This window comes from Candoia aspera, chromosome 4, assembly GCF_035149785.1.
Source record: "Candoia aspera isolate rCanAsp1 chromosome 4, rCanAsp1.hap2, whole genome shotgun sequence".
In the NCBI taxonomy this organism is placed as follows: Eukaryota; Metazoa; Chordata; class Lepidosauria; order Squamata; family Boidae; genus Candoia; species Candoia aspera.
The window spans coordinates 106,285,245-106,309,072 of record NC_086156.1 but is presented as its reverse complement, the minus strand read 5'-3'; the positions used below and the strand labels follow the sequence as shown (position 1 = coordinate 106,309,072).

General features: G+C 38.2%; 1 protein-coding gene across 1 annotated transcript; it reads left to right on the top strand.

Moving 5' to 3' along the window:
* Positions 1–17,365: 17,365 nt before the first annotated feature.
* On the top strand, positions 17,366–20,678 carry LOC134497442 (vomeronasal type-2 receptor 26-like). The gene is made up of 4 exons (XM_063303102.1): positions 17,366–18,160; positions 18,297–18,524; positions 19,215–19,341; positions 19,777–20,678. Exons 1-4 carry the CDS (start codon positions 17,366–17,368, stop codon positions 20,676–20,678), a joined length of 2,052 nt encoding a protein of 683 aa, XP_063159172.1.
* Positions 20,679–23,828: the final 3,150 nt, after the last annotated feature.

Sequence of the window (23,828 nt, the reverse complement as noted above, 5' to 3'; positions counted from 1 at the left end):
AAAGCTGAGAAAGTATTGGATTTGATTCATGTTTAATCCTGTATAAAATGAAGTTCAACTGAAACCAGCAGGACTCAAATTATTCATGACATACTTGTGCATCAATGTCCAAATGTTTGTTTCAGAGCATGACTTGGTTTAAACCAAGTAAGGATAGGATTACATTATAAGGGACTTAAATTATCCAAATGTAGCAGTGGGTAGATTTCAAAGTATAATTTGTGATTCCAGTTCTAAATACAACTTTCTTACAGAGTTAGCTTTATATACATCAATGATTTGATGTTGCAACTAAAGATACAGTGATTTTTCCTATATCTATCTGCTCTGGTTATTACCTGCCACAACTGCAGATGCTGAAGGTTCTGTCTCTTGCCATCCCCCACTGTTCTTTGCTTGGATCTGGATGAACACATTGCCTGCAAAGCATGTGCCACAGCATAGACAGCATTGTATACACTGTAGCTGTGGCCAATCATCTTGACTTCAAACACAGATGCAGGAAGGATCTCCAGTTTCTCCTTTCCGGAACAGATTTTATTAGTCTCTTCATCTTTTTGAGAGTTGGGAAATAAACAATGGAATGCATGTTTCCAGAAATCCCTAATAAAACCATCATGTTCATCTGAGTGCAGGTGTCTAAAACGAAGAAATTCCTGGAATCCAAGGACTTCTTTTGAGTGGACTGCAAGGGATAAAGCATCATGGAGGAAATCTAAGTCCCAAAATCTATGCATGGAAATGGATGTGTAATCCATTTGGGCTGGCATAACCCATATTTTTGTCTTCTTTGAAATCATCTCCATTTCTGAAAACTGGAGCAACATTCTCAGAAATGTCATTGTTTGAATTTCACCATATAATACCATCACACTGGCTGTGCTTCTCATGATAATTCTGTATATTTTGAGTCCTTCATCCATCACATCTGTAAAGTCAGTGTAAAAACTTATTGTTGGGAATCTTCTTATGAAGTCAACACAAATGCCATGCTGGGAAAACATGGGGAGCACAACTTCTATAAATTTCTCTCCGTTGTCATCATTCACTGAAAGAACTCCGATCCATGTCCACCTAAAATGCAGCAACAATTGAAGGATTCCCCTATACTGGTGAGACTCATTTGGGAACATTTTTTTAAAGAAAATACCTTGGGTCTTCTTATCCATAATTGGAGCAGAGCCATATGTCAGCTAAATAAAATGAAGACAGAATCAGCACAAGAGCTGGATGTGAACCAGCATATTGCTGTATTTCCAAAATGCAATGCTTGTTCCAAATTTCAGCTGAGATCCAATCAAAGTTTTAATCTGTATTTAAGTGAATAAAATGCCTGAGCACTGAGACTGGCTGAGCAGATTATGAGCATTTGTGCTTCTTCCTCCCCCTCCCTTCTTGGCCTGCCCCCATTGTCAGGACAACCCAGCTGCCAATCAAATAACAGCATCGGGCAGGTTGGGGGAGAAGAGGGAGGACAAGATGTCTGCATCCACAGGCCTCATGATAAAGTGGCTGAATAAAGAGAGCCAAAGCCCAGGACTCAAAGAAAAGAGGCAAACTGAAAGACAGATGGCCCTGTTGAGCAGAGGCAGCCGGAAAGGAGGCAGCAGCTGAGAAACAAGGAGAGGGAGAGGCGTTTATTTCCTCCCCTCAGACTGGCATGAGGGAAAAGTTCTTCAAGCATTTCCCTCAGGTGGAGTCAAGATTCAGAAGAGGAGATGAATTAAGAAGCCCAGCCAGGAACACACAAGCAAAGAAAATGAAGAAAAAGAAAAGACTTTGACAGAACAGAAATAGAAAGCAGAAACTAAAAACAAATATAAAAGACAGGCTGATTCTGAAGAAAAATGAATATAGCTCTACAGAGAGCTACAATGGAGGGATTAAGAACATGGAAATATAGAAGTCACCCATAAATAAATATATTGGAGATAGAGAATAGAAAAATATGCTCTGGATATTACCTGCATCTGTGAAAAATATGAAAATATAGTGAAATTGGACTTAATATTAAGAAATTGGGCTTCTTAATTCATCAAGACACATAAAGAGCTTATAGGAGAAAAGGTTAAAACAATGGTGCCAATTACAATCTCAGAGAGCACTTTACAAGAATGGCAAGAAATTGTCACCAAATTTGTATGGTGTGGGAAAAAAAACAAACTTAAATTAAACATTTTACAAGATTCAATAGATAAAGGTATTCTTGCCCTTCCAAATTTTAACCCATATCATCAAGCAAGCTGCTTGTCATGGATAACAGTGGATAAAATTCCCAAATCATATCAACACTGGAAGAAGCTGGCCTTGCTAACTGACTTCATAGGTATTTATAGTACAGAGACACAAAGGAGGATAAATATTGAAAAGGACATATTTTAAGACTAAGTTTGATAAAAGCATGGAATTCTACAAGGGAAAATACACTCAACAATTTCACCATTAACTTCTTCAAATGCTTTCCATGTTGGAGATAATTACAGTAAGAAAAATGTAATTACATACGCAGACATAGTCCACTCAGATTCAATGAACAGATTAAAGACACAGCAAGAATTAGTCAGTGATGGTCAGAATATGCCATGGCTGATATATTTACAAATTGCTGGAAGGATAAAATCTGATCTTAAGAATGAAGGAGGGACATTAAGAAAAAAGAATCTGAAGTACTTATACAAAACCAATACCGTTTGTTAGGGAGCATATATAAACTGCTATTTAAATACAATAGAGACAGAACAAATAAAAAACTGTATGATAAAATGGATACAAAATTTCACAGAAACAGTCACAATAGAATGGGAAGAATTATAGATCAAATCCATAACATTTACTCCCAGCTACAACTTAAAAGAAAATTGCTTCAAAATGTTTTAAACATGGTATACAACTCCATCAATAATCTCCAAGATACATAAATCATACAGGAATAAATGTTGGAAATGCCATGAAACAGAAGGAACATTTTATCACATGTGGTGGACATGTAAAAAAAAACCTCAAAAGTACTGGAAAGATATACATAGTGCAATGCAGGACATTTTGGAAATTAAATTTGAAATGAAATCACAGTTTTTCTTACTAGGTATAATCCCAGAAAATATCAACAAGAAATATCATAATTTATTGTGAGAATAAATTTTGCCCAACACTGGAAGAAAGATACAATTTCAACAATATCTGATTAGGAACTTAAGTTTGGAGAATATGCAGCAATGACAAAATCAAAAGTATATATTCACAACAGTTGAACCAAATTTAACAAGAATGGTTCCCATGCATACAATATATTATGTAGCACAGCAAATATAAACATAGTTTAGCTTCTAAGGGGCTTAAATGTTTATAAACACCACAGATTAATAGAAGCACAAAAATGGGGAAGTTAGAAACTTAATAACCTTGGGATTTTTGTGTGGGTTTTTTTTTTTTCCTTTTTGCTGTTGTTTATTTTCTTTGTCTATTTTCTTTCTTTAACATGCACAAGTAACAAGTAAAAATACAGGCAAGATCTTAGTATTAAATAATCAGCTTAAGACAGAAACATTTATTGTACAACAAATATTTTGATGTAATTTGCAGTTGTTTATTAATGGTATATTTAGCTTTGGATGTAAAATTCAAACAACTTTATGCTTATTAATACTGACATTTCAACTCACAGTTAACACTGATATAAACCTCTTCTTTTTCTTTAATGGTTTAAATTATTTAAACATTAGAGTGTTAATAGCCTCTAGTCAATACTGTATAAATACCACTGTAATGAAATAATATAATGTGTTGTATGTCTTATGAGCCTCGTGTGGCGCAGAGTGGTAGGTGGCAGTATTGCAACCGAAACTCTCCCCATGACCTGAGTTTGATCCCAGCGGAAGCTGGATTCTCTCTCGGGTAGCCAGCTCAGGTCAACTCAGCCTTCCATCCTTCTGAGGTTGGTAAAATGAGCACCCAGCTTGCTGGGGAAGGTGACGACTAGGGAAGGCAATGGCAAACCACCCCACTATAGTCTGCCAAGAAAACATCACAAAAGTGGCATCCCCCCAAAGGGTCAGACATGACTCAGTGCTTGCACAGGGGACCTTTCACCTTCACCTTTATGTTTTATAATAATATAATAAAACAGTTTTTTAAAAATCCTATATTCTGCAAGTATTGGAGCTGTCAAGATGTTGGCTTAAGGTAAAGAAATCTGAAGGTAACTTAGTGCATTCATTGGGTGACTGGGCCAATCACTATCTCTGAATCAAACCAACCTATAGGATTGTTATTGTATAGAAAAAAATTGAGGAGAAAAAAATGGGACATAAATCTAATAAACACATCAATAATCCCACCATGCCCTTTTCCACAAATATTTTTTGCTTAATTCCTGTGTCCCATACACATGTCTCACCTGTGGAATTTTGTAGATGCACAGTATGGTTGCCATGTGCAGGCAAATGTCAGGTCCCCCAATAGCTGCTACAATAATGTTCCTTACATCACACTTGTAGTTTGGGATGAATCTGTCTTGGGTGAAGAGAAGTTCCATAGAGGCAAGATAGGTCCAGCTTGGACTGAAGTGACCATTAAAAATTTGGAAGCCTAGGGAAACGTTGGGCAAGATCTGGGGACTTTTGTTGATCTCCTTTATGGCAAATACCAAGGCCAAGATTTGCTGATAATTTTGGGTCACTACCCTGCAATAAAAGTAACACAATCTGTTCAGCTGCATCTGCTGTAGCATATGTTATTTGCTACACATCAATGCAACCTAATTTTAACAAAATATTAGACTAACATGATATGATATAGTTTTGATCCAGGGAAGGGTAAAGCAAAATTACCCGCTGGCCATTTACTTTTCAAACACTAGACCAACTTTAACATTGTTTGTAAAGCTAACATTTATTTAGAGCAAGCATGCATATACCCACAAAATCCCAGAGCAGCTTCCTAGACATTTGATTGATCGGAATTTTTTTTTTTAAAAAAAACCTTTTTGATCCAGTTAATGAAAAGTGAGTTCTGGTTTAGTACCCATATATTTCAGTGGCAATTCAGTCAATAACACATCTGCAAGGTCTCTAGTATATATAGTTGGATTAGAATTGTTATAAGAATTTTTGCCTTGATTTGTGATCAGAATGCCGAAATTTGTTGAAAAATGAGATGGAGAAGTCCTGGTTTACTTGGGTGGAGATGTGGAGGAGAAGGTTGTATTATCATGGCCTTCACTAGACCTTTTTGAGACTGACTTGATTAAAAGGCAAGGTTTTATAAATCAGTGAAACAGGGCTTACACAAACTCATCTAGAAGTTCCACAGAAGGGTGTTGGTTGAAGAAAATGGGATTAGAAAAGGTGTAGACCTGAGAAAGAATGCCAGCAATAATGAGATCTCCAGACTGCAAATACTTGTGAAGAATAGGGAGAGGCTTTCTAATGGCACAGTTAACAGTAGTTTCCTTGCATGTTATATGAGCAATTGCTGCTAATAAAAATAGCATGAATGTACCAGTCTTGAATGAAAGTCTTAGTTCCAGATACAAATGGACCTGACTGAACATTAGCTTTAGTTTTGTTTTGTTTTTTTTCTCAGATAGCATTGCCTGAACTGAATCCCTGAACATTTTGAGGCAGCATTAGGCATGTATCATTTGGTATATCTTATACCTTTGTTACTATGATTCCCTTGGGGATTTGGAGCAGAAAAAATGATTATTATAGCTAATGTTATAATTACAGAGTAGATAATCACATATCTAGAGTTTTCCATTTTAAAAATTCAAAAACTTGTGTATTATGACTAACACAAAACATATTTGCTCAAATCACCTGCCATGAGAGAAGGTCTTCAGGGGCAAAAACAGTCTTTCAAAACATTTCCCTCAAGCACATACATTGAATAATAAGTTTTCAAAGTATTTTATTGAAAGAAAACTTCCTTTGTCAGAAAGTAATCTATTTAATTTATTAACTGATTATTGACAATGCACCTTGCCAGTGATAGACTTCTCCCATCTCTTTTCCTAGTTTCTAGGTATGTGAAGATTTAAAACCAGTCTGTTTCAGCATAAAACATTTTAGTTCACTGACTCAAAATGGGGTCATGTGGGTAGTGGGAGGTACTTCTGCAGGGTGGAAGGTCTGTTTCTGCTGAAACAACTTATGGTTGCTTTCTGAACCTGGTCATGTTGCTTATCTCAACATACAAACTTTTATATGGCTTAGGCCCAATTAGTGCAACATCACTGAAGTTGAAGATCCACTATTTTCTCAGGGTCATCTAGGGCAGGTTCTATCATAATCAGTTAAGAATCTAGAATTCATTCTGCTTTTTTCTGACATAAATCTATATTGTATAACAAACTGCCAACAGAAATAAGACTTGCCTTTACCAGCAAGGATTACCTTTTCATTCATAACTTTTAGAGTTGTTGTTGTTTTTTTTAATACAGATCGTGTAATTTTGTTTATGTTTTTTGTAAGCTACCCAGAGCCATTCAAGAGTGGATGCCTTAATAATATGAAGAGGAAGGAAGGGAAGAAATAATTGGTGAAGGCAGTTGAGAAGAACAGCCTTAAGGTAAAAAGTAAAGAAAAGATGATTGCTTGATGATGATTGTGTATCATCATATCATTTTTGACCACAAAGATAGATTTTTTCTCCAAGGTGAACTATCCTTAACCTGTTCTTTAAAGTCTCCCACTCAAGAGTCCATCCACCTTACTGCTAGTTATCCTCTTCTTCCCTTTCCTTCTACCTTTCCCAGCATTAGAAACTTTTCCAGAGAGCTGGGTCTTCACATAATGTGTCTGAAATAGCATAATTTGAGCCTGGTCATTTGTGCCTTGAGTGAGAACTCTGGGTTGATTTGTTTGATGATCCATTGGTTTGTTTTCTTGACTGTCCACAGTATTCTCAGGAGTCTTCTCCAATGCCAAAGTTCAAAAGTGTTAATACTCTTCCTATCCTGCTTCTTTAAAGTTCAACTTTCACTTCCTCAGAGTGTCAGAGGGAATACCATGTCTAGCACAATTCTGATCTTTGTAGGTATAGACACATCACAGCATTTGAATATCTTTTCCAAGGCCTTCATGGACACTCTACCAAGTGCTGGTCTACGGCTAGTATTTCTTGACTGCTTGTTTTTATTTATTTATTTATTTATCTATCAAATTTGTCACCGCCCATCTCCTCCCACTGGAGGGACTCTGGGCGGTTTACAACAAGATACTCAGTGAAACAATAAATATATAAAATACATTATAAAATTACATAGTAGTAATAATATAAATAAAAATCAAGTCCAGAGGGCTGTATCTCATTCAGTCCTCTCATGGAAGGGGTACTTCAAGGCATTAGCCAACCCCAGGCATGACTCCTCTCCTCCCTGCCCCAGGCCAGCTGGCAGAGCCAGGTCTTCAAGTTTCTCCGAAAGGCCAGGAGCAATGTTCCTTCACTGTAGATGGTTGATCATAAAAGGCAGAAGCTATCCAACACTTTGATATCTTCATTGTCAGTTCTAAGGCTGGTTGTTCTACCTGTTCTCATTAGTTTGGTCTTCGTTTAAGTTTAGTCCCATTTTTTCACAGTGCTCTTTGACTTTCAGTACTAGGGTTTGAAGATCCTTTGCATTTTCAGCTATCAGGGTAGTGTCATCAAGATAGCACAGTTTATTGATGCTTCTTCCTCCGATTTTAGAACCATGTTCATCTTCTTCCAATCCAGCTTCCCTTATTATATATATAGGTGAAATAAATAAGGGAAGAGTATGCAGCCTTGTTGCGCTCCTTTGCCAAGCTACAGCCAGTCTGTTTCACCATATTGCTTCTGTATAGTTGCTTCCTGATCTGTACAGAAGTTTCTCATGAGGATAATGAGATGTTCTGGGATTCCCATTTTTCTGAGCACTTTCCACAGCTTGACATGATCAATACAATCAAAGGCCTTTCTGTAATTGATGAAAAACATAGTGACTTCTTTTGTGTTGTTCTTTGGCTTTTTCAGTTATCCAACATGCACCAGCAATAATGTCTCATGTCCCTTGGCCTTTTCTAAAACCAGTTTGAACATCTGGCATCTCTTTTTCCATGCAGGGAATGGATGATCCTAAGAATTGTTTTGCTAACATGTGAAATTAAGGATATTGTATGATAGTTTGTACAGTCTGTTAAGTCTCTTTTTTTTTTCATATTGGAATATAGATTGACCTCTTCCAATTGGTTGGCCATTGTGTCATTCTCCAGATTTGCTGGAATAGCTTGCTTAGAACCTTGAGTGAGTCTTCTTCTGTTGTTTGCCATATTTCAGTGAGTATTCCATCAGTTCCTGCAGCCTTCTGACTTGGTAATAACCAGAGTGCTGATCTAACCTCATCTTCTAGATCTTATAAGTAGGGAATATCTTCTAAGGTATCTTGGATGTTGACATCTCTACTCTACAGTGTTTCAGTATACTCCTTCCATCTTCCTTTGATCTCCTTTGAATCCATTGGAGTTCTTTAGCACATCAATTTGAGATTGGAACCTCCTTCTGAGTTCAGAGATCTTTGAAAGGCTTTCTTTGTTTTTCCATGTCTGTTTCCATCTTCAGTGTTTTTACAGATGTTGTTGTAATATTGCTTCTTGTCTTTTCTAACATCTCTCTGGAACTCTTCGTTAAGTTTTTTTTCTGAGATTTTTGTCTTTCTTGGCTTTGGCTTCTCTTTTCTTTTTGGCAATTTCCATGGTTTGTTCTGACATCCAGGTTTTTTGTTTTTTTTTTCATTTTTGGCAGTCTCTGTTCACATTCATCTTTAACAACTATTTTAAGTTCATTCCATAATCCCTCTGGTTCTCTATCAATGAGGTTCACAACTTCAAAGCAATACCTATGTTCTCCTTGAAAATGGTGGATATACATTCAAGAACATTCCACATTCATATTGTGGAAACGTTCTGAAGGCTTTCTCCCTCTTTGTTACCTTAACTTAGAGCTTGCACATGAGCAGTTCGTAATCTGTTCCATAGTCAGCAACTGGCCATGTCTTTGATGCTCTAATTGAGCTCCTCTACCACCTTTAAGCAATAATATAGTCAATCTGATTCAATTTCCTAAGCCATACAATCCAATTACATTTTCCTCTGTCATGTTTCCAACTTTGGCATTTCAGTCCTCAATCACAAGCAGCACATCTTGCTTGCATGTTCAAAGAATAGAAGGCAACAGCAGAGCAGAGCAGAGAAGCTGCTAATTATGCATTAGGCATAGGGGTCAGGAGGCAGTTGACCCTGATCGAAGGAATTGAAGACCTGTCTGAGTATAAAAGGCAACTGGCCTATCTGAGCATGTAATGCAATGAAAAGCTTCAAGCCAACTGTGCAGAAAGGAACTGAAGAGTAGAAAGAAGTCAGACAACTGATTCCATGGAGAGGATAAAGAACTAAATACATGCTAGACCATATACTTTGATATGTGAAATAAAAGATCTCTCTATCTTAAATACCATAACTTATTGAGTATCCAAACTAAAGGGTGATTATACACTTCAAACAATGGAACATTGACAGTGGGAATTTGGAATCAGGGCCAGGGGCATCTGCAGTGGTGGGTGCAAGAACATCAAAATGGTGGATGGGTCAGGAACATCAAAATGGTGGTTGCAACCAGGCAATGAAAAACCCTACCCCTTTTTAACATGCATTGTATGCATTGCACACATGTATAAAGTAGCAGGGCTTCAATCACTCAGACACACCCACTATTTTGATATCATTGACCCCTTTCTCCCCAGGGACACCTCTGACCTGGACACCTAGCAGATTACCTTCACTGTTGTAGACCTGGTCAATCCATGAGATAAGAATCCCTAAGAAGAGGCCCTGCATGTGCTGAAAAGTACAGAAAGTCCCTCCCTATGACAGTACTTGCATTATGGAATGTTCTCATTAAAATTCATAAGGTCAATACATATAGAAATGTATTAAATACATGATGCACAGCTTTCCATTATGCAACCAGGCTAAGACCCAGATGCTTTGGAAGTCTTGAGATTGTGTCTGTAGTTGGTTGGGGCCTAGATGTGACAAAACAAATTGAACAAAAACAAGATAGGTTTGAGGTGGTCTGGCATTCAATGCTTTTCTATTGAGGCCTCCATTGTATGGAATAGCCTCCTCTGAGGTCAGGTTGGGACTTTCCCTAATGGTCTTCTGGAAATTAATACACATGGAGTTTTGCTGGAGAATGTTATGGGGATGAGAAGTGAGTAGTGTTTACTTCTGTAATCTGCCAGTAAACCAAATAGACAGTAGTATTTAAATACCAAAAAAAGTATAAGCAAGCAACTGAATTTAGGCAGACTTTTGCTGAATCAATAGCTTTACTGGAGAGAATGAAATGCAATCTGTTGGAGGTTTGAGTAGATTAGATTTATTAAGAGACACACAGGGCAGGAAAGCCTCATTCCTATCTATATTATATCTTCAAGAAGGAAAGAGAGGAAGTTGCCTTTTGTCTCTTATATCCAAGACTCATTTAGCTAACAATAGGCAAGATATAAAGAACCACAGAGAGGACCTTGGAGAAGGAATGAGGCAGTTTGGAACACATATATTAACTTCAGAGAAATAATGAATTTATTAGAAAGAAACTAATTAGAAAGTGACCTTGCCTTGACTGTCTTTGGTATATGGGAAAATGCTATCAGACTTTTAATATTTTTTTCACAATAACCCATATCAGTGAAACAGAGTTCCAATGTTTCTTGTGGAGGACATTTCTTGACCTGGACTATCTCAAAAGGCTGACATCAATCTTGAAAGCCTGGCATGTTCTGATATATGCAGATTTGTTTCAAGATCACGTTTTCCTTCCAAATGAGATTGTGGTTGGAAGCTCACTGCAGAATGAAGCTTGATGGTAGTAGATAGGGTATATCTTCTATTGAGACATAAAGACATGAAAGAGGGTTGAGCAAAAGAAAGGCAAGGCAAGGCAAATAGGAACTAGAAAGAGAGGCTTCTGGTGTGGAATAGAAAGGTAATTTGAAGAGCCAAGCACCTTGTGAGAGACACATGGACTGATGAAGCGGAGAATCCATCCACTGTGACCTTTACAATTAAAAGATGCAATGGTTATTTAACTTTCAGCATACTCAGGAAGAAATGCATCAATCATTTCATTTAGCATGGTGAAACCATACTTCTAAGAATTAGCTAGATGGAAGGATACAAGGGAAAAAAGACGTTCTATGGGGTTTTTGAACAGTGTCTTCCACCTGCAGGATGTGTTTCAGTATGAAGTCAGCCTGTGTCCCTAGAATGTCATGGAGTGTAGAACACCATGGAGATGGCCTTAAAGAAAATATGTGTCAGCCATTACAGAAATATCAGCTTAGACCAGAAAACAGGAAGGGGTAAGGAAGAAGCTCAAGATTGGCTTGACTTGACTCTCTTGGGTGTAAGAGGAAGGGAGAGAGAAACTCCATCAGGCTTTCAAGATTCTGTTATTACAGGCTATGTCATTAAAGTAGAAGTTTAGTACTTCTTGTGATGCCTGTCCTGACCTGGTTTGTCTTAAAGGTTTCACATGGATCTTACTTAGGGATTGGGAAACTCTGCCAGCTACTCATTGGTTCAGATCCTGGCCCAGAGGAAATGCTGCAAGGTCAATTTTGCCCTGGGGCTGAGGGAAGGTGGTTTCCCATTGGTGAGAATTCCCATCTAGTCCCCATTCTTGGAATATCCTTCTTTTCTGCAGCCAAAGTACCTTGGTACCTTGCCACCATCAGCCCTTCCCTCAGTCATTCCCACATATGACCAATTGGGTACTGCTGCAAAATGTCAATGCAGTGACAGAGAATAGTAACTAGTGAGGGAAGAGGTGTTCTTATGGCACTTTCCCATGTCATAGCTGGGACTAGCTGGCGTTAGAAGAAGGCAGCAGTAAGGACACACAAATCATGGTTAGGGTTAGATGACATGTAAGGAAGCCCCTTCATTTGTCAAGTTCTTGGGGTGAGGATAATCCAGGACCTGACCTTGTTTCCCATCTAGGCTCAAGAATGACTCTGTTAAAGGGTTAGATTCTTAAAGGAATCTCATGGTGATTCCTGACCCAAGTGATGACTTAGCACATGGGAAGACAATTCTATTTTACCAGAATGCCTAGTCTTTTCATACTGGAAGAGGTTAACTTTTTAGATTAAATTACATTTCAGGACACATTGGAAATTGAATTCCCCAAAGTAAAGCATGAGCAGCAAGATCCTTGGTCCTACTCCTAACTGATGCAAGATTCCTGCCCGTACAGTCTTTCTTAGAGGGACAATACAACATGGAGACAAGCATGGTTGATGCTAGAAATGTATAAATTATACCTTTATGAAAGTGATTAGAGCTGAGCTTCCCAGCAACCACAGCAAGTGCAAAAGTGACCAGATGTGTATGTCCAATTCTAAAGGGAGCTAAAGTACTTTAAGATGTGGGTATCTCTCGGTCACTGGAATATCAATCAGTGTAACAACTGATGCAAGCATTGCTGTGGTGAACTTGTTTGCTTCAATGTTTTTAAAACTTTCCTAAAGTAATTATTATAATTATGGAAATCACTAGCGTTATCAGTTTGTCTGGGCAGGGTTCTGGTGGCCTTGCAGAAGATGCTAAAGGATTCTGGAGGGAAGGAGCAGAAATGTCAATATAAACCAAACAAGACCATGGAGAACTGCAATTAGGGACTAAGTATAGCAGGAGTCTGCCATGAACTCATGACAGTTTGTCCTGCTGATATTACAGTTATGCTTAAGATAGCTCTCCCCTGAATACCTTTCAGTGCATGCTTTCATAATTTTAATTTCCCACTATAATGCATCTCTTAGCAGACCAGACCAGCTTGTTTTAGAAACTGGGCTGATCTAGTAAACAGACATGGGAAAAACGGCATCTTAGATGAGGTTTTAGCATTAGAAATGGGGAGGTTTGTAGTGTTGGCAGCCCTGCTGCTGCTGCTTCCTAACACAGTGGGCAAAGCAGGTTCCCTTCAATGTACCAAAAGTGAACCTCAGCGTGTCCTGCATGAGTGGCATGAGCCAGGCGACATCTTCATTGGTGGGGTTACATCTCACATCATCCCTCTTTTATCTGAGATGCCTTTTACGAAGCTTCCTTGAGGCTCCAATGTAAGAAAATTATGTTCTCCTCTCCTCACCAAGTCTATCCTTCTGCATTGAAGGCTGGAGGCTCTCCCATTTGTTTATTTAATTCTGATGTATATCCTGCATCATTTTGGACAACTCGAGGTGGCATGCATAATACTCAGGACTGCATTGCATTGAAATCCCAAAGTATCAGAGAAAAGAACTTGATATTGCCAGACATTCACTAAATAGCTAAACTGAAATAATATGTCATGGGCCAATTATTCTGACTTTGTCCTCTGTAACCTCTTCCTACTCCTATCAATGCTTTCAAAAAGCAAAGCCCAGGATCACTACATGGCAAGAAGAGTTTTCTGTACCTGAAGTAATCTAGTGGACATCTAGATTCACGCACCCTAGTTCTGGTAGGCCTAAGCCATCCGGATTTATCTCTACCAGTTCTTGTCCTTTCCTGAAAGAAGAATCAACACAAGGCTGTTCACCTGTTGCAACATTATGGGGTTCAAAAAAAGGAATGGGAAATCAGCAATCCCTCTAAACATTAATTCCTTGGAGGGGCAGAATGTATTTCATTTCCCCTCCTCTAATAGTAGACATCCCCCCCAAAATTTCAGTTGGTCCAAAAGATTCCCCAGAACTGAGATGGGAAAATAGCTTAAAAGAGACACCCAGTCCTAACAAATTGAAAGGAATAAGTAGTTAAGGAATCAATCTTGGATAGCTTCAATGGAAATATATATTTTACTATGTGGTATCTGTGAAAAAGTTTTTTTGTTGTTGTTGTTTCTGTACCAGGCATCTGAAATAATACTATACAATGCTTTTGTACAAAAGCTGTGTTGAAATCTCATCTGGGAAATTGCATTCCATTCTGATGATTTCTGGGCTTAAAATAACACTATAAAGCTGGAAAAGAGTAGAAAGGGGCAACCAAAATAATGGTAACATAGCAACATTTGGTCTAGTGGTTAAGGCATCAGGGTAGAAACTAGAAGACTGTGAGTTCTAGTCCCGCCTGAGACACAAAAGCCGGCTGGGTGATCTTGGGCCAGTGCCTCTCAGCCCAACTCACCTCACACGGTTGTTGTTGTGGGGGAAATAGGAGGAGGAAGGAGTATTAGGTATGTTTGCTGCCTTGAGTTATTTATAGAAATAATAAAGGCAGAATAAAAAGTCTTTTTAAAAAAATCTGGATCTGTCCAGCATCTAATCTCTACTGAGACAGAGGTTCTGTCATCCTAATTTCTTCTAGTTGGTGCCTTGGAGAGCTTTCAAACCCAGGGCTGAAGCAGAAGTGCCTTGGAGAGAGCTTCTCATATCCCTTCTACCTTTTCAATATATACAACTCACTTTCATTTAATTCATCTCTCAATTTCAGACCTTCATTACTAGATTTTTATTAGACAAGGCTGACTGTAGATGCTGAGCTATACTCATAACAAAGCAGCTGTTTAAATTCCTGGATAAAAGAAGTTACTTTAATATCCCAACTGTATTTTTATTAATAGAGCAATGGATTGAAGCTTATTGAGGATGTCTCCAGTGCAACTAGTACAGAAATGTGTAAAAATTTGCATTAATCCTATCCAGCACATACATACATAGGTAAGACATACACATAGGACAACCAAACTAATGGTAATATAGCATCATTTGGAACTATCCAGTATCTAATATCTACTGAGACAGATGTTCTGTCACGCTAGTTTCTTTCTAGTTGGTGTCTTGGAGAATTTTTGGATCCAGAGCTGGCTGAGAAATGCCTTGGAGAGAGATTCTCATGTCCCTTCTACCAGCTGTCTAGCATATTATTACAGTTTTGAAGAACTGAAGATGGATGACTTATATCTGACACAGTTCTTTGCAAAGTGTGCCATAAAAATACAATTCTCAAAAAGCTACTTTCAAGCAAAAAAACAAAAGAAGAGTAAAATTAGAACAGTAGGCAAGATAAAATTACAGTTTTGGGGATCCACCTATATACTCAGCAAAGATAAGACTAAATGGAACAAAATCTAGATAGTACTGCCTAATGCTGAACAAACATTAAATTTGAGGGGCAAGCAGAAACTAACAAATGAGTGAAAGTTCACAGAGCCAATTGTTCCAGATTTATGAATAAATACCTATGTTCTGTTAATTAACTTCACAATCAGGAACACTAAAAGTTTAATCAGAAATGCTAAAGACATCCATTTGGGTCCAGATTTAGTCATGCTTGGAATGGCCCCTTTGGAATGATAGCAGGACTAATTTCAATTCCATTAATTTTTTAAGAATGATTAAGTCTGAATTAAACTCACAGAGATAAGAAATGAATAAAGTGTATTTATCAGGTTGTTCTTGCATTGAATGTAATACATGGGGCTTGTACTGGATTAAGTTAGTTCAACATAATTTCCATTTAAATCCTCAAATGCTGTAGCTCAAGTGCATGCATTATAAATCTGATTTGGCTGCTGCATGAGCACTTTCTAATTTAATAAGCATAATTCATATACGCAATCACCTGAGTGTCATCTAGGACCTATTTTATTGTTTCCAAAGGGGATTAGACATGATATATTCTTTCAATTTTGCTCACACATGCGGCTCATGCAGCTAAACCCTTTAGATCCTAAATAAACCAGTTCTGTCATAATATAATTTCATATGCTTTAGATTTCTGTCTTCAAATCCAATCTCTTTCTTCACAGATTGATCACAAAGTTCATCCAGCATATCCTAGCCTTCGTCTTTGCCATTGTTGAGATCAATGAGAATCCCAAGATCTTACCCAATGTTACTCTTGGGTTCCACATCCATGATAGCTACTCTGATTCAAGGACAACCTACCATGTGACTTTGGACCTGCTCTTCAGATTGCATCAGTTTCTTCCCAACTACAAGTGTGGAAGCCAAGAAAAGTTCATAGGTGTTATTGGTGGACTTAGTGCTGATACCTCCTCATGTATGGCAGATGTCTTAGCCCTTTACAAGCTTCCCCAGGTAAGATCTATGGATGGACACCATGATATTTCCCATAATCTGACACTTAATTCTTTCTTCTCATGTCCTTCTGGTACAAATTGACCATTAAGAATCTGAGGGAGGCATGATTTAAGAAAAAGGATTTGAAATATAAAGAACTTAAACAAGTATACCATGGCCCCTAGAATATGTGTTTTTTTGTTCAGGTTCATTCCTTTTGCAGAAATACTCAGTAATTGAGAAATTCTACCTTAATTACAACCAATGAAGACACTTCTGTGGTATATTTAAGCCTTTAAAAAGTAGTAGTACAGTATAACATTTTATAAATTATACTACAACCCACTGATGAACTTTAGTTCACAAAGCTTATTCCATCATGAATTTCTTGAGTCATTAAGTGACATGGAAAACTTTATTATATGGGTACAGCAGACTAGTACAGACACACGCATGTAAGATGGGAAGTTATTCAAGTATCCATATTTCTCAAATTCTGTGCCATGACCATCTTTTATGAATTACATTCCAATTCTCCAGATGCATGGAGTGCAAGTCTGTGATTGAGTTGTTATTGCTGTTGCACTACAGGATGAAGTCTTCTTCACTAAAGATTATGAACTATAATCTATCACACTGGTCCAGTATAGGTTGCTAGATAATTGCTCTTTGTCCTTCCAGTCTAGGATTGAGAGAGGCTGACTGGCCCAAGTCACCATCCAGCTTCCATACCTAAGGGAGGACTGGTATCTGAGTCTCCCTGATCCTAGTCCAGCAGCAGTGGAAAGAGGGTAATGGTGAGGAATGATAAGACAAAGAATTGCTCTTGAATTGATGAGACCTAAAACATCAACCCACAACAAATGGATTTTTCCATCAAATAACTCATCAACATATGTAGTAGAACAATTGCCTTTGCACTTCTTTTTAATCTGGTGTTCAATATTCCATTAAATTCCACCTCAACTGTTTCATTATGAAATTGTGGACCTTGATGTCAAAAACAGTGTGTCTTGGATATTTGTGTTTATATATAATACCTGATTCAAGATGACTATTAAAGATGACTATATTCTTGGCATCTGTTGAAATGGACTGTGATCCATTCAAGCTGATACAACTTATTATTATTATTATTATTATTATTCCACATCATTTTCTTATTTTTCCATTTCGTTCCTCTTTGAAACATTTGTCTTTTTCCCTTAGCTTTCATATGGTTCATTTGAACCAACAGTGAATGGTGAAACTGAGTTCCCTTCCTTTTATCGCATGGTTCCAAATGAAGCCCTTCAACTTTGGGGGATAGTCCAGTTACTTCTGTATTTCAGGTGGAAATGGGTTGGCCTCGTCAGTATTGATGACAAAAGTGGAGACCATTTCTTGGAGGTTTTCCAGTCAATGCTTTCCCAGCAGGGAATATGTTCAGCCTTCACAAAAAGAGTTCCAAAAGATCATCCAATGTGCAACATCCATGACATTTTGGAAAATCTTCCCAGTGATATTGCAATGTTCCAAAACAGCAGAGCCAATGCAGTGGTTGTATATGGAGAAAGCGTAACCTTGTTGTGGCTGGCAGATCTTTTATGGTGGAATGACGTTGGGATGCCCATACTTGCTTCAGAACCTAAGTTCAAAAATTCTTCAGGAAAGGTGTGGATTATGACAGCCCAAATTGATTTCATATTTAATGCTTTTCAGACACATTTCAGTATACCAATCTTCTACGGCACCCTTTCCTTCTCAATCCACTCAAAGAGAATTTTAGCTTTCGAAGAATTTCTTCAGAAAGTAAAGCCTTCTTCAGCAAATGAAGACAGTTTCATCAACAATTTTTGGGAAAATGCTTTCAATTGTTTAATTTCAAACTCAGCCACAACAGGCCTATGTACTGGAGAAGAGAAGCTGCAGAATCTTCCTACGCCTTCCTTTGAAATGAGCATGACTGGCCACAGCTACAGCATTTACAATGCAGTCTATGCCATGGCACATGCCTTAGATATGATGTACTCATCCAACCACAATGCTATGGCAGTGCCAATGCCTCTAGACATTGAACCCTGGCAGGTAACAATTCCTTCCTAACCTTACTGTTATGAAGTGCAGTGTTTATTATGCTACTTAACAGAAGTTAATAATTGACTATTAACAGAAGTTAATAATTGACTATATTGACTTTATAATTGACTATTTTTTCCCCAAGCTCCATTCATTTCTTCAAAAACTCTCTTTCAACAACAGTGTTGGAGATAAAGTTACTTTGAATGAACATGGAGAAGTTATAGATGGATTTGATCTTATCAACTTGATCACTTTTCCAAATAACTCCTACACCAGAGTGAAAGTGGGAAGACTGAACCCTAAGACACTTTTAGAGAAAGAATTAATGGTGACTGAGGAAAGAATCCAGTGGCATGGAGATTTCACTCGGGTAGGAAAAAGACCATAGTGCTGAACTAAGGGCTATCCGTTGAACTGAGTAGCAGCAGTTTTCAGATTAACAGAAGAATAAAAGCAGGTTTCAAATCGCTGTAAGAACTTTGAGATACATTATAGGTGCCCACTAGTATATTTTAAGGAGCAAATTATTAGTCAGTAAGTGGATTTTGGGGAGGCAGATAGATAATGAAGCAAGGAAGTTGCATGCAAAACCCTGCAAATGCTTAGAGCCAAGAACATTCAGTCCATTATTCTCAGCAGCTGAGAGATGAAAATCAAAAAATGGCAAAGCTAACAGCCTTAATAAGAGAGAATACTTCCTCTGGATTAATCACCACTTGACAACCACCTTTAGACTACTTGCGTGTGATGGAAAAAAATGAAGCTTTAATTGTAGGTTTTAGTGACTAAAGGGTTTGCTTTGAAGGGAACAATGTTAATATAGTCTAATTACAGGTAAGATATTATATCTCAGATTGTATTTATACCTGCATTGGAGTAATCGGAAAACATCTTTCGTTCCTGTACTTTTATAGCCTCTTCTTTGTTCTTTAGCTATCTTTTCTTGCCTTTCCATATTTTTTTTTACTGTATTGCCACTATATATGTTGAAATTGAATAAAATTCTTAATAAAATGGAAAAAAAAATGGACATTTTCTCCATCCTAATGTTTTTGGACAGGTACCGCCTACTTCTCTGTGCAATGATCCCTGCCAGCCTGGTTTTCAGAAGATCAAGAAGGAGGCTGAGCCCTTCTGCTGCTATGATTGTCTTCCATGTGAAGAAGGGAAGATTTCCTCTCTGATGGGTAGGTCTGTCCCAGTTTCAAGCAAGCCAAAACTGAGAGCTATTCAATCATTGCTTGACTGCCTCTTCCTCCTTGTACAGTATTCATTGTGGAAACAGAAGACTCACTAACTCTCACTTTTAAAATGTCTATTTGTCAATTTAGAATCATCAGCAAGAGAAAAAGCAGGGTAATGAATTAAGGGTAAAAATTTCTGAGACATATATGATTAAGTAAGAGCTCTTTAAGGGCTGCTTCAGAGGGGGGGGGGGGCTATAAAACTTTGACCATGTGACAAATGGAGGTGACTTTCTTTCCCTCACCACCTTCTTACTTTAAGACAGAAATCTTCTTTTCCGGTGTCTGATAGAACCAACTACCAAACTATCTCAGGGCTCTCAACTGCAAAAAGATCCATGACTTAGTACTGAGACTCTTCACCTCTTCCTTTTACAGATATGGATAATTGTATCAAATGCCCAGAAGATCACTATCCAAATGATGAAGGAAATGGATGCACTCCTAAAGTTATACATTTTCTCTCCTATAAAGAACCTTTGGGGATCACGTTGGCTTCATTTGCTATCACCCTTTCACTGACTGCATCTTTTGTGCTAGGAGTTTTTATGAAGCACCAGCATACACCCATCGTCAAAGCCAACAACCAGAATCTCAGCTACAGTCTGCTTATCTCCCTCATCCTCTCCTTCCTTTGTGCATTCTTCTTCTTTGACCGGCCCATACAAATAACTTGTCTTCTTCGACAGACATCCTTTGGCATCATCTTCTCAGTGGCAATTTCGTGTATATTAGCAAAAACCATCACGGTGATCCTGGCTTTCTTGGCCATCCAGCCCCATTCCAAGATGAGTAAGTGGGTGGGGAGAAGACTGACAATTTTTATTGTTTTTTCCTGTTCCCTTGTTCAAGCAGGTATTTTGGCCACCTGGCTGGGATCCTCACCACCATTCCCAGATGTTGACATGCACACATTGGACAGAGAGATAGTCCTGGAGTGTAATGAAGGTTCAACTAAAATGTTTTATTGTGTTTTAGGATATATGGGCTTCCTTTCCATTGTATCTTTCTTTGTGGCCTTTTTAGCCAAAAACTTACCTGACAGTTTTAATGAAGCCAAGTTCATCATCTTTAGCATGTTGGTCTTCTGTAGTGTCTGGCTGTCTTTTGTTCCAACCTACATGAGTACCAAAGGAAAATACATGGTAATTGTGGAGGTCTTCTCTATCTTGACCTCTAGTACTGGCTTGCTAAGTTGTATCTTTTTCCCCAAATGCTATGTGATTTTACTGAGACCTGATCTGAATATCAGGGAGCATCTAATAAAGAAAAGGAAATGAATGGTACAGTATAAAAGAATTATATTTTCTCCCCGTTAGATGAAGACTGAGCATCTTGGGGTGGAACCACAGAATAAACTTTTTCTACTCTCTATCATTTTGAGTTTCAAAATTTCATACCCTGGGAAATTTGCTAACAGAAATATATAGTGCAGAAATTGAATGCAGAGGAGCATATTTTGGGAACAGTTGTAATAAGTTAAGTGAATGTTAAGAGATTTATACCAAACTGTATTTTTAGGGTCACTCTACATTCAATACAAAAGTGTGTACCAGGGAATGTTGCATGCAAAAGTAATAGCAGATCTTTCTACAGTTTTATTATTTGTATTTATTATCCATATTTCACTTTCTATAACAATCCTCAGGATATACCTTTTAATATCCTATTTTCCTCCTGGTTACTTTTTATTTGTGAGATGATTTGTAAAGAATAAATCTACCTGGTCTGTTAAAATGCTGATCAATCTTCTCTTCCATCCTTCAAACGGGAAGTCAGTGGTAGGAAGTTGGAGAACCGAGAGCAAAGATAAAAGGACAAAATCAGCTAAGAGGTTCTGTGTAGATGGGGCATCTCCTTCACATCTGTAACATTTTCTGCACCATATCCCACTCTGTTCTTTTCTCCAACAAACATGTAAACCAGAGTCACAATTCAGAAGTGACCCTACAACGGCTACATGATTGAGACTCCTACCTCATGGTCAGTGATCATAAGCTTATCATCATCTTATGGATCATATGGAGTGAGGAGGAGTAACCCACAAATGTCCCGGGAAGAACGAATGAGCTTTATGTGTGATTGGGATGTACTGTGAATGGAGGGTGACTGAAAAGCCACAGTAAGTGTTTCATTATTGTGGCTGCTCAGTCAATCTTCATTCATAGTATGTTGCAATCACACAGGAACCTCATTCATTTTTCCCAAGATGCTGGAAGCCAAGTTCTGAATACATCTGAACAATGTAATGAAGCCCCCAATTTGATCTTAATTCCCCTTCCTTTATGTTTGTACTGAGAGACAATACGTCCCCATTTTGGGCTTCTACAGGATGAGAAACCTTCTCAACTTGGTGGGAAGTTACACAGAGTTAGTACAGGGCAGTGATCTTACTTCCCCCTACACACACATCCACATATGCATGCACACACACTTTTAAATGGGATTCTTTGCTCACAATTAATGCCAATGTTGCCTATAGGGATAAAGATCCATTCTGGGGAGATAGAAAGTATAGGTGTCCTGTTGAAAGGTTGACTGGGTTACAGATCTCATCAGTGCTGATCCCCTTGAATGCAGGAGAAAAGGGGTAGTGTGTTTTTTTAAGCAATCAGAATGGGAAAGAATTCTATATCTTTGAAAAAAATCTTTGATAACATTTCATTGCTGTTCCCTCAGCTCTATGTATTGTCTTAAAAGCTTGTTGCCCATGGAATGATATTTCCCCACTGAATGTTATTTTCTCCTTCATTATGTTGCCTCTCAATAATGTCCAACACCTTTCCTCTAAGGCATGTCTGTGATCTCATTTTTGAGGTCCACATTTACTCTGGAATGCCTAGTTTTGCAATACTGTAGTTAAAACATCTCAGTGGCATTCATCAATCCCTGACAAACTTTCATGCTTCATCTGATATCATGTAAAACAGTGAAGAGGTTCAAGCAAAAACTGGTGAATGGTAATATTGGCTAGGAGGTAGACTAGAAACGCTGGGCTCTGTAACAGGTTGTGATGAAATGCTAGTAATGCCACAAGGTGTCAGTGATGTACTAGATGTGTACACAGAGTTACATTTTTTCTGTAGTGAATGGTCAAGCATTCCTCCACCCATTCACTAACTTTGCTCACTTCAGCCATCTCAAGATTGATGACATGGAATCAACATCCCAAGAGATGGTTCTGCTCCATGCTGCACTGGTCAAATTGCACCTGGGACACTGTGTCCAGTACTGGTCCTCACAATAGAAAAAGTATGTTGAAAAACTGGAAAGAGCGCAAAGAGCCACAAAGACATTGAAGGACTTGGAGGCTAAATCCTATGAAGGCCAGTTAAAGGAACTTGGCATGTTTAGCTTAAAGAAGAGAAGAGGACACATGATAGCAGTCTTCTGGGACATGAAGAGATGTCACAGGGAAGAAGGAATAGATTTATTCTCCTTAACACCTGAGGGTAAGACAAGAACCAATGGGTGGAAGCTTTTCAGTGAGAAATCCCAACCTGAACTAAGGAGGAATTTCCTGACTGAGAGAGCTACAAAGTAATGAGACAGTCTCCCTCCTGGAGTCATGGGGGTTCCATCACTAGAAGTTTTCAAGCAAACGTTGGACAGTCATTTGTCTGAGATGGTATGAGGAAGTAGACATCGAAGGTCCTTTCCAACCCTATGATTCTATCATCTTCATTTAAGCAAACATGCAATGGCAGGAACTTAGGGGCAGGCAAGGAGATAAGTCCAAATTTGCCCAGGCAAGATCAAATTGAAGCATCTCAGCCACTTCCCACGCTAAAGGAAAAAGTAGGCAATTTAAAAACACAAGTTTGGAAAGGAACAAGGAGAGAACTCTGAGGTAAGAGCCATAAAGAAGATCCTGAAGCAGAAGTTGACAGTAGTTGGGCTTTATCATGTCTCCTGAGTCTCAAAACATAACCTTGGGTGTTCCAAGAAAACTGTAAGCAAGTCAAGATAACATTGAACCAATGTTTCTAACTCCAGGACCTGTTGTTTCAGTAAATATAGGTAACCAGTTAAAACTCTCATTCAAGATTTTATTCTTTATTTTAATGTCTCTCATTCTTTAAATGCTTTAAGGTCTCTGAGATACTAGTACAGTATTTATGCTAACTGGCTGCAGTTTCCTGTTCTCTGCCCAAGCATGAGAACTTGTATCACTCAACTTTTTACATACCTTGGAAGTTCATGATTTCTGCACTCTTAGGAAACCATCACATGGTCTGCCCTGCAATCTTACTTCTCCTTTGAACTACTCTACGGCAAATTATTTTTAACAGACCGCCTCTGATTTTAGCAACACCTTAGGAGTAATTTCTCCAAACACTACGGCTATCACAAGGGGCTATTTAGAGTGGAAAGGTAAGTTATACATCTTCTTCTCTTCTTATTTATAATAAAACTTAATTTACAACTCA

What these genes read in the sequence shown, in the direction of transcription:
- LOC134497442 (XM_063303102.1), top strand. Translation starts at nt 17,366, where the DNA reads ATGGTTCCAAATGAAGCCCTTCAACTTTGGGGGATAGTCCAGTTACTT. An exon ending in TAGACATTGAACCCTGGCAG is followed by an intron (nt 18,161 to 18,296) that starts GTAACAATTCCT and finishes TTTTTCCCCAAG; the next exon opens with CTCCATTCATTTCTTCAAAA. An exon ending in GAAGATTTCCTCTCTGATGG is followed by an intron (nt 19,342 to 19,776) that starts GTAGGTCTGTCC and finishes TTCCTTTTACAG; the next exon opens with ATATGGATAATTGTATCAAA.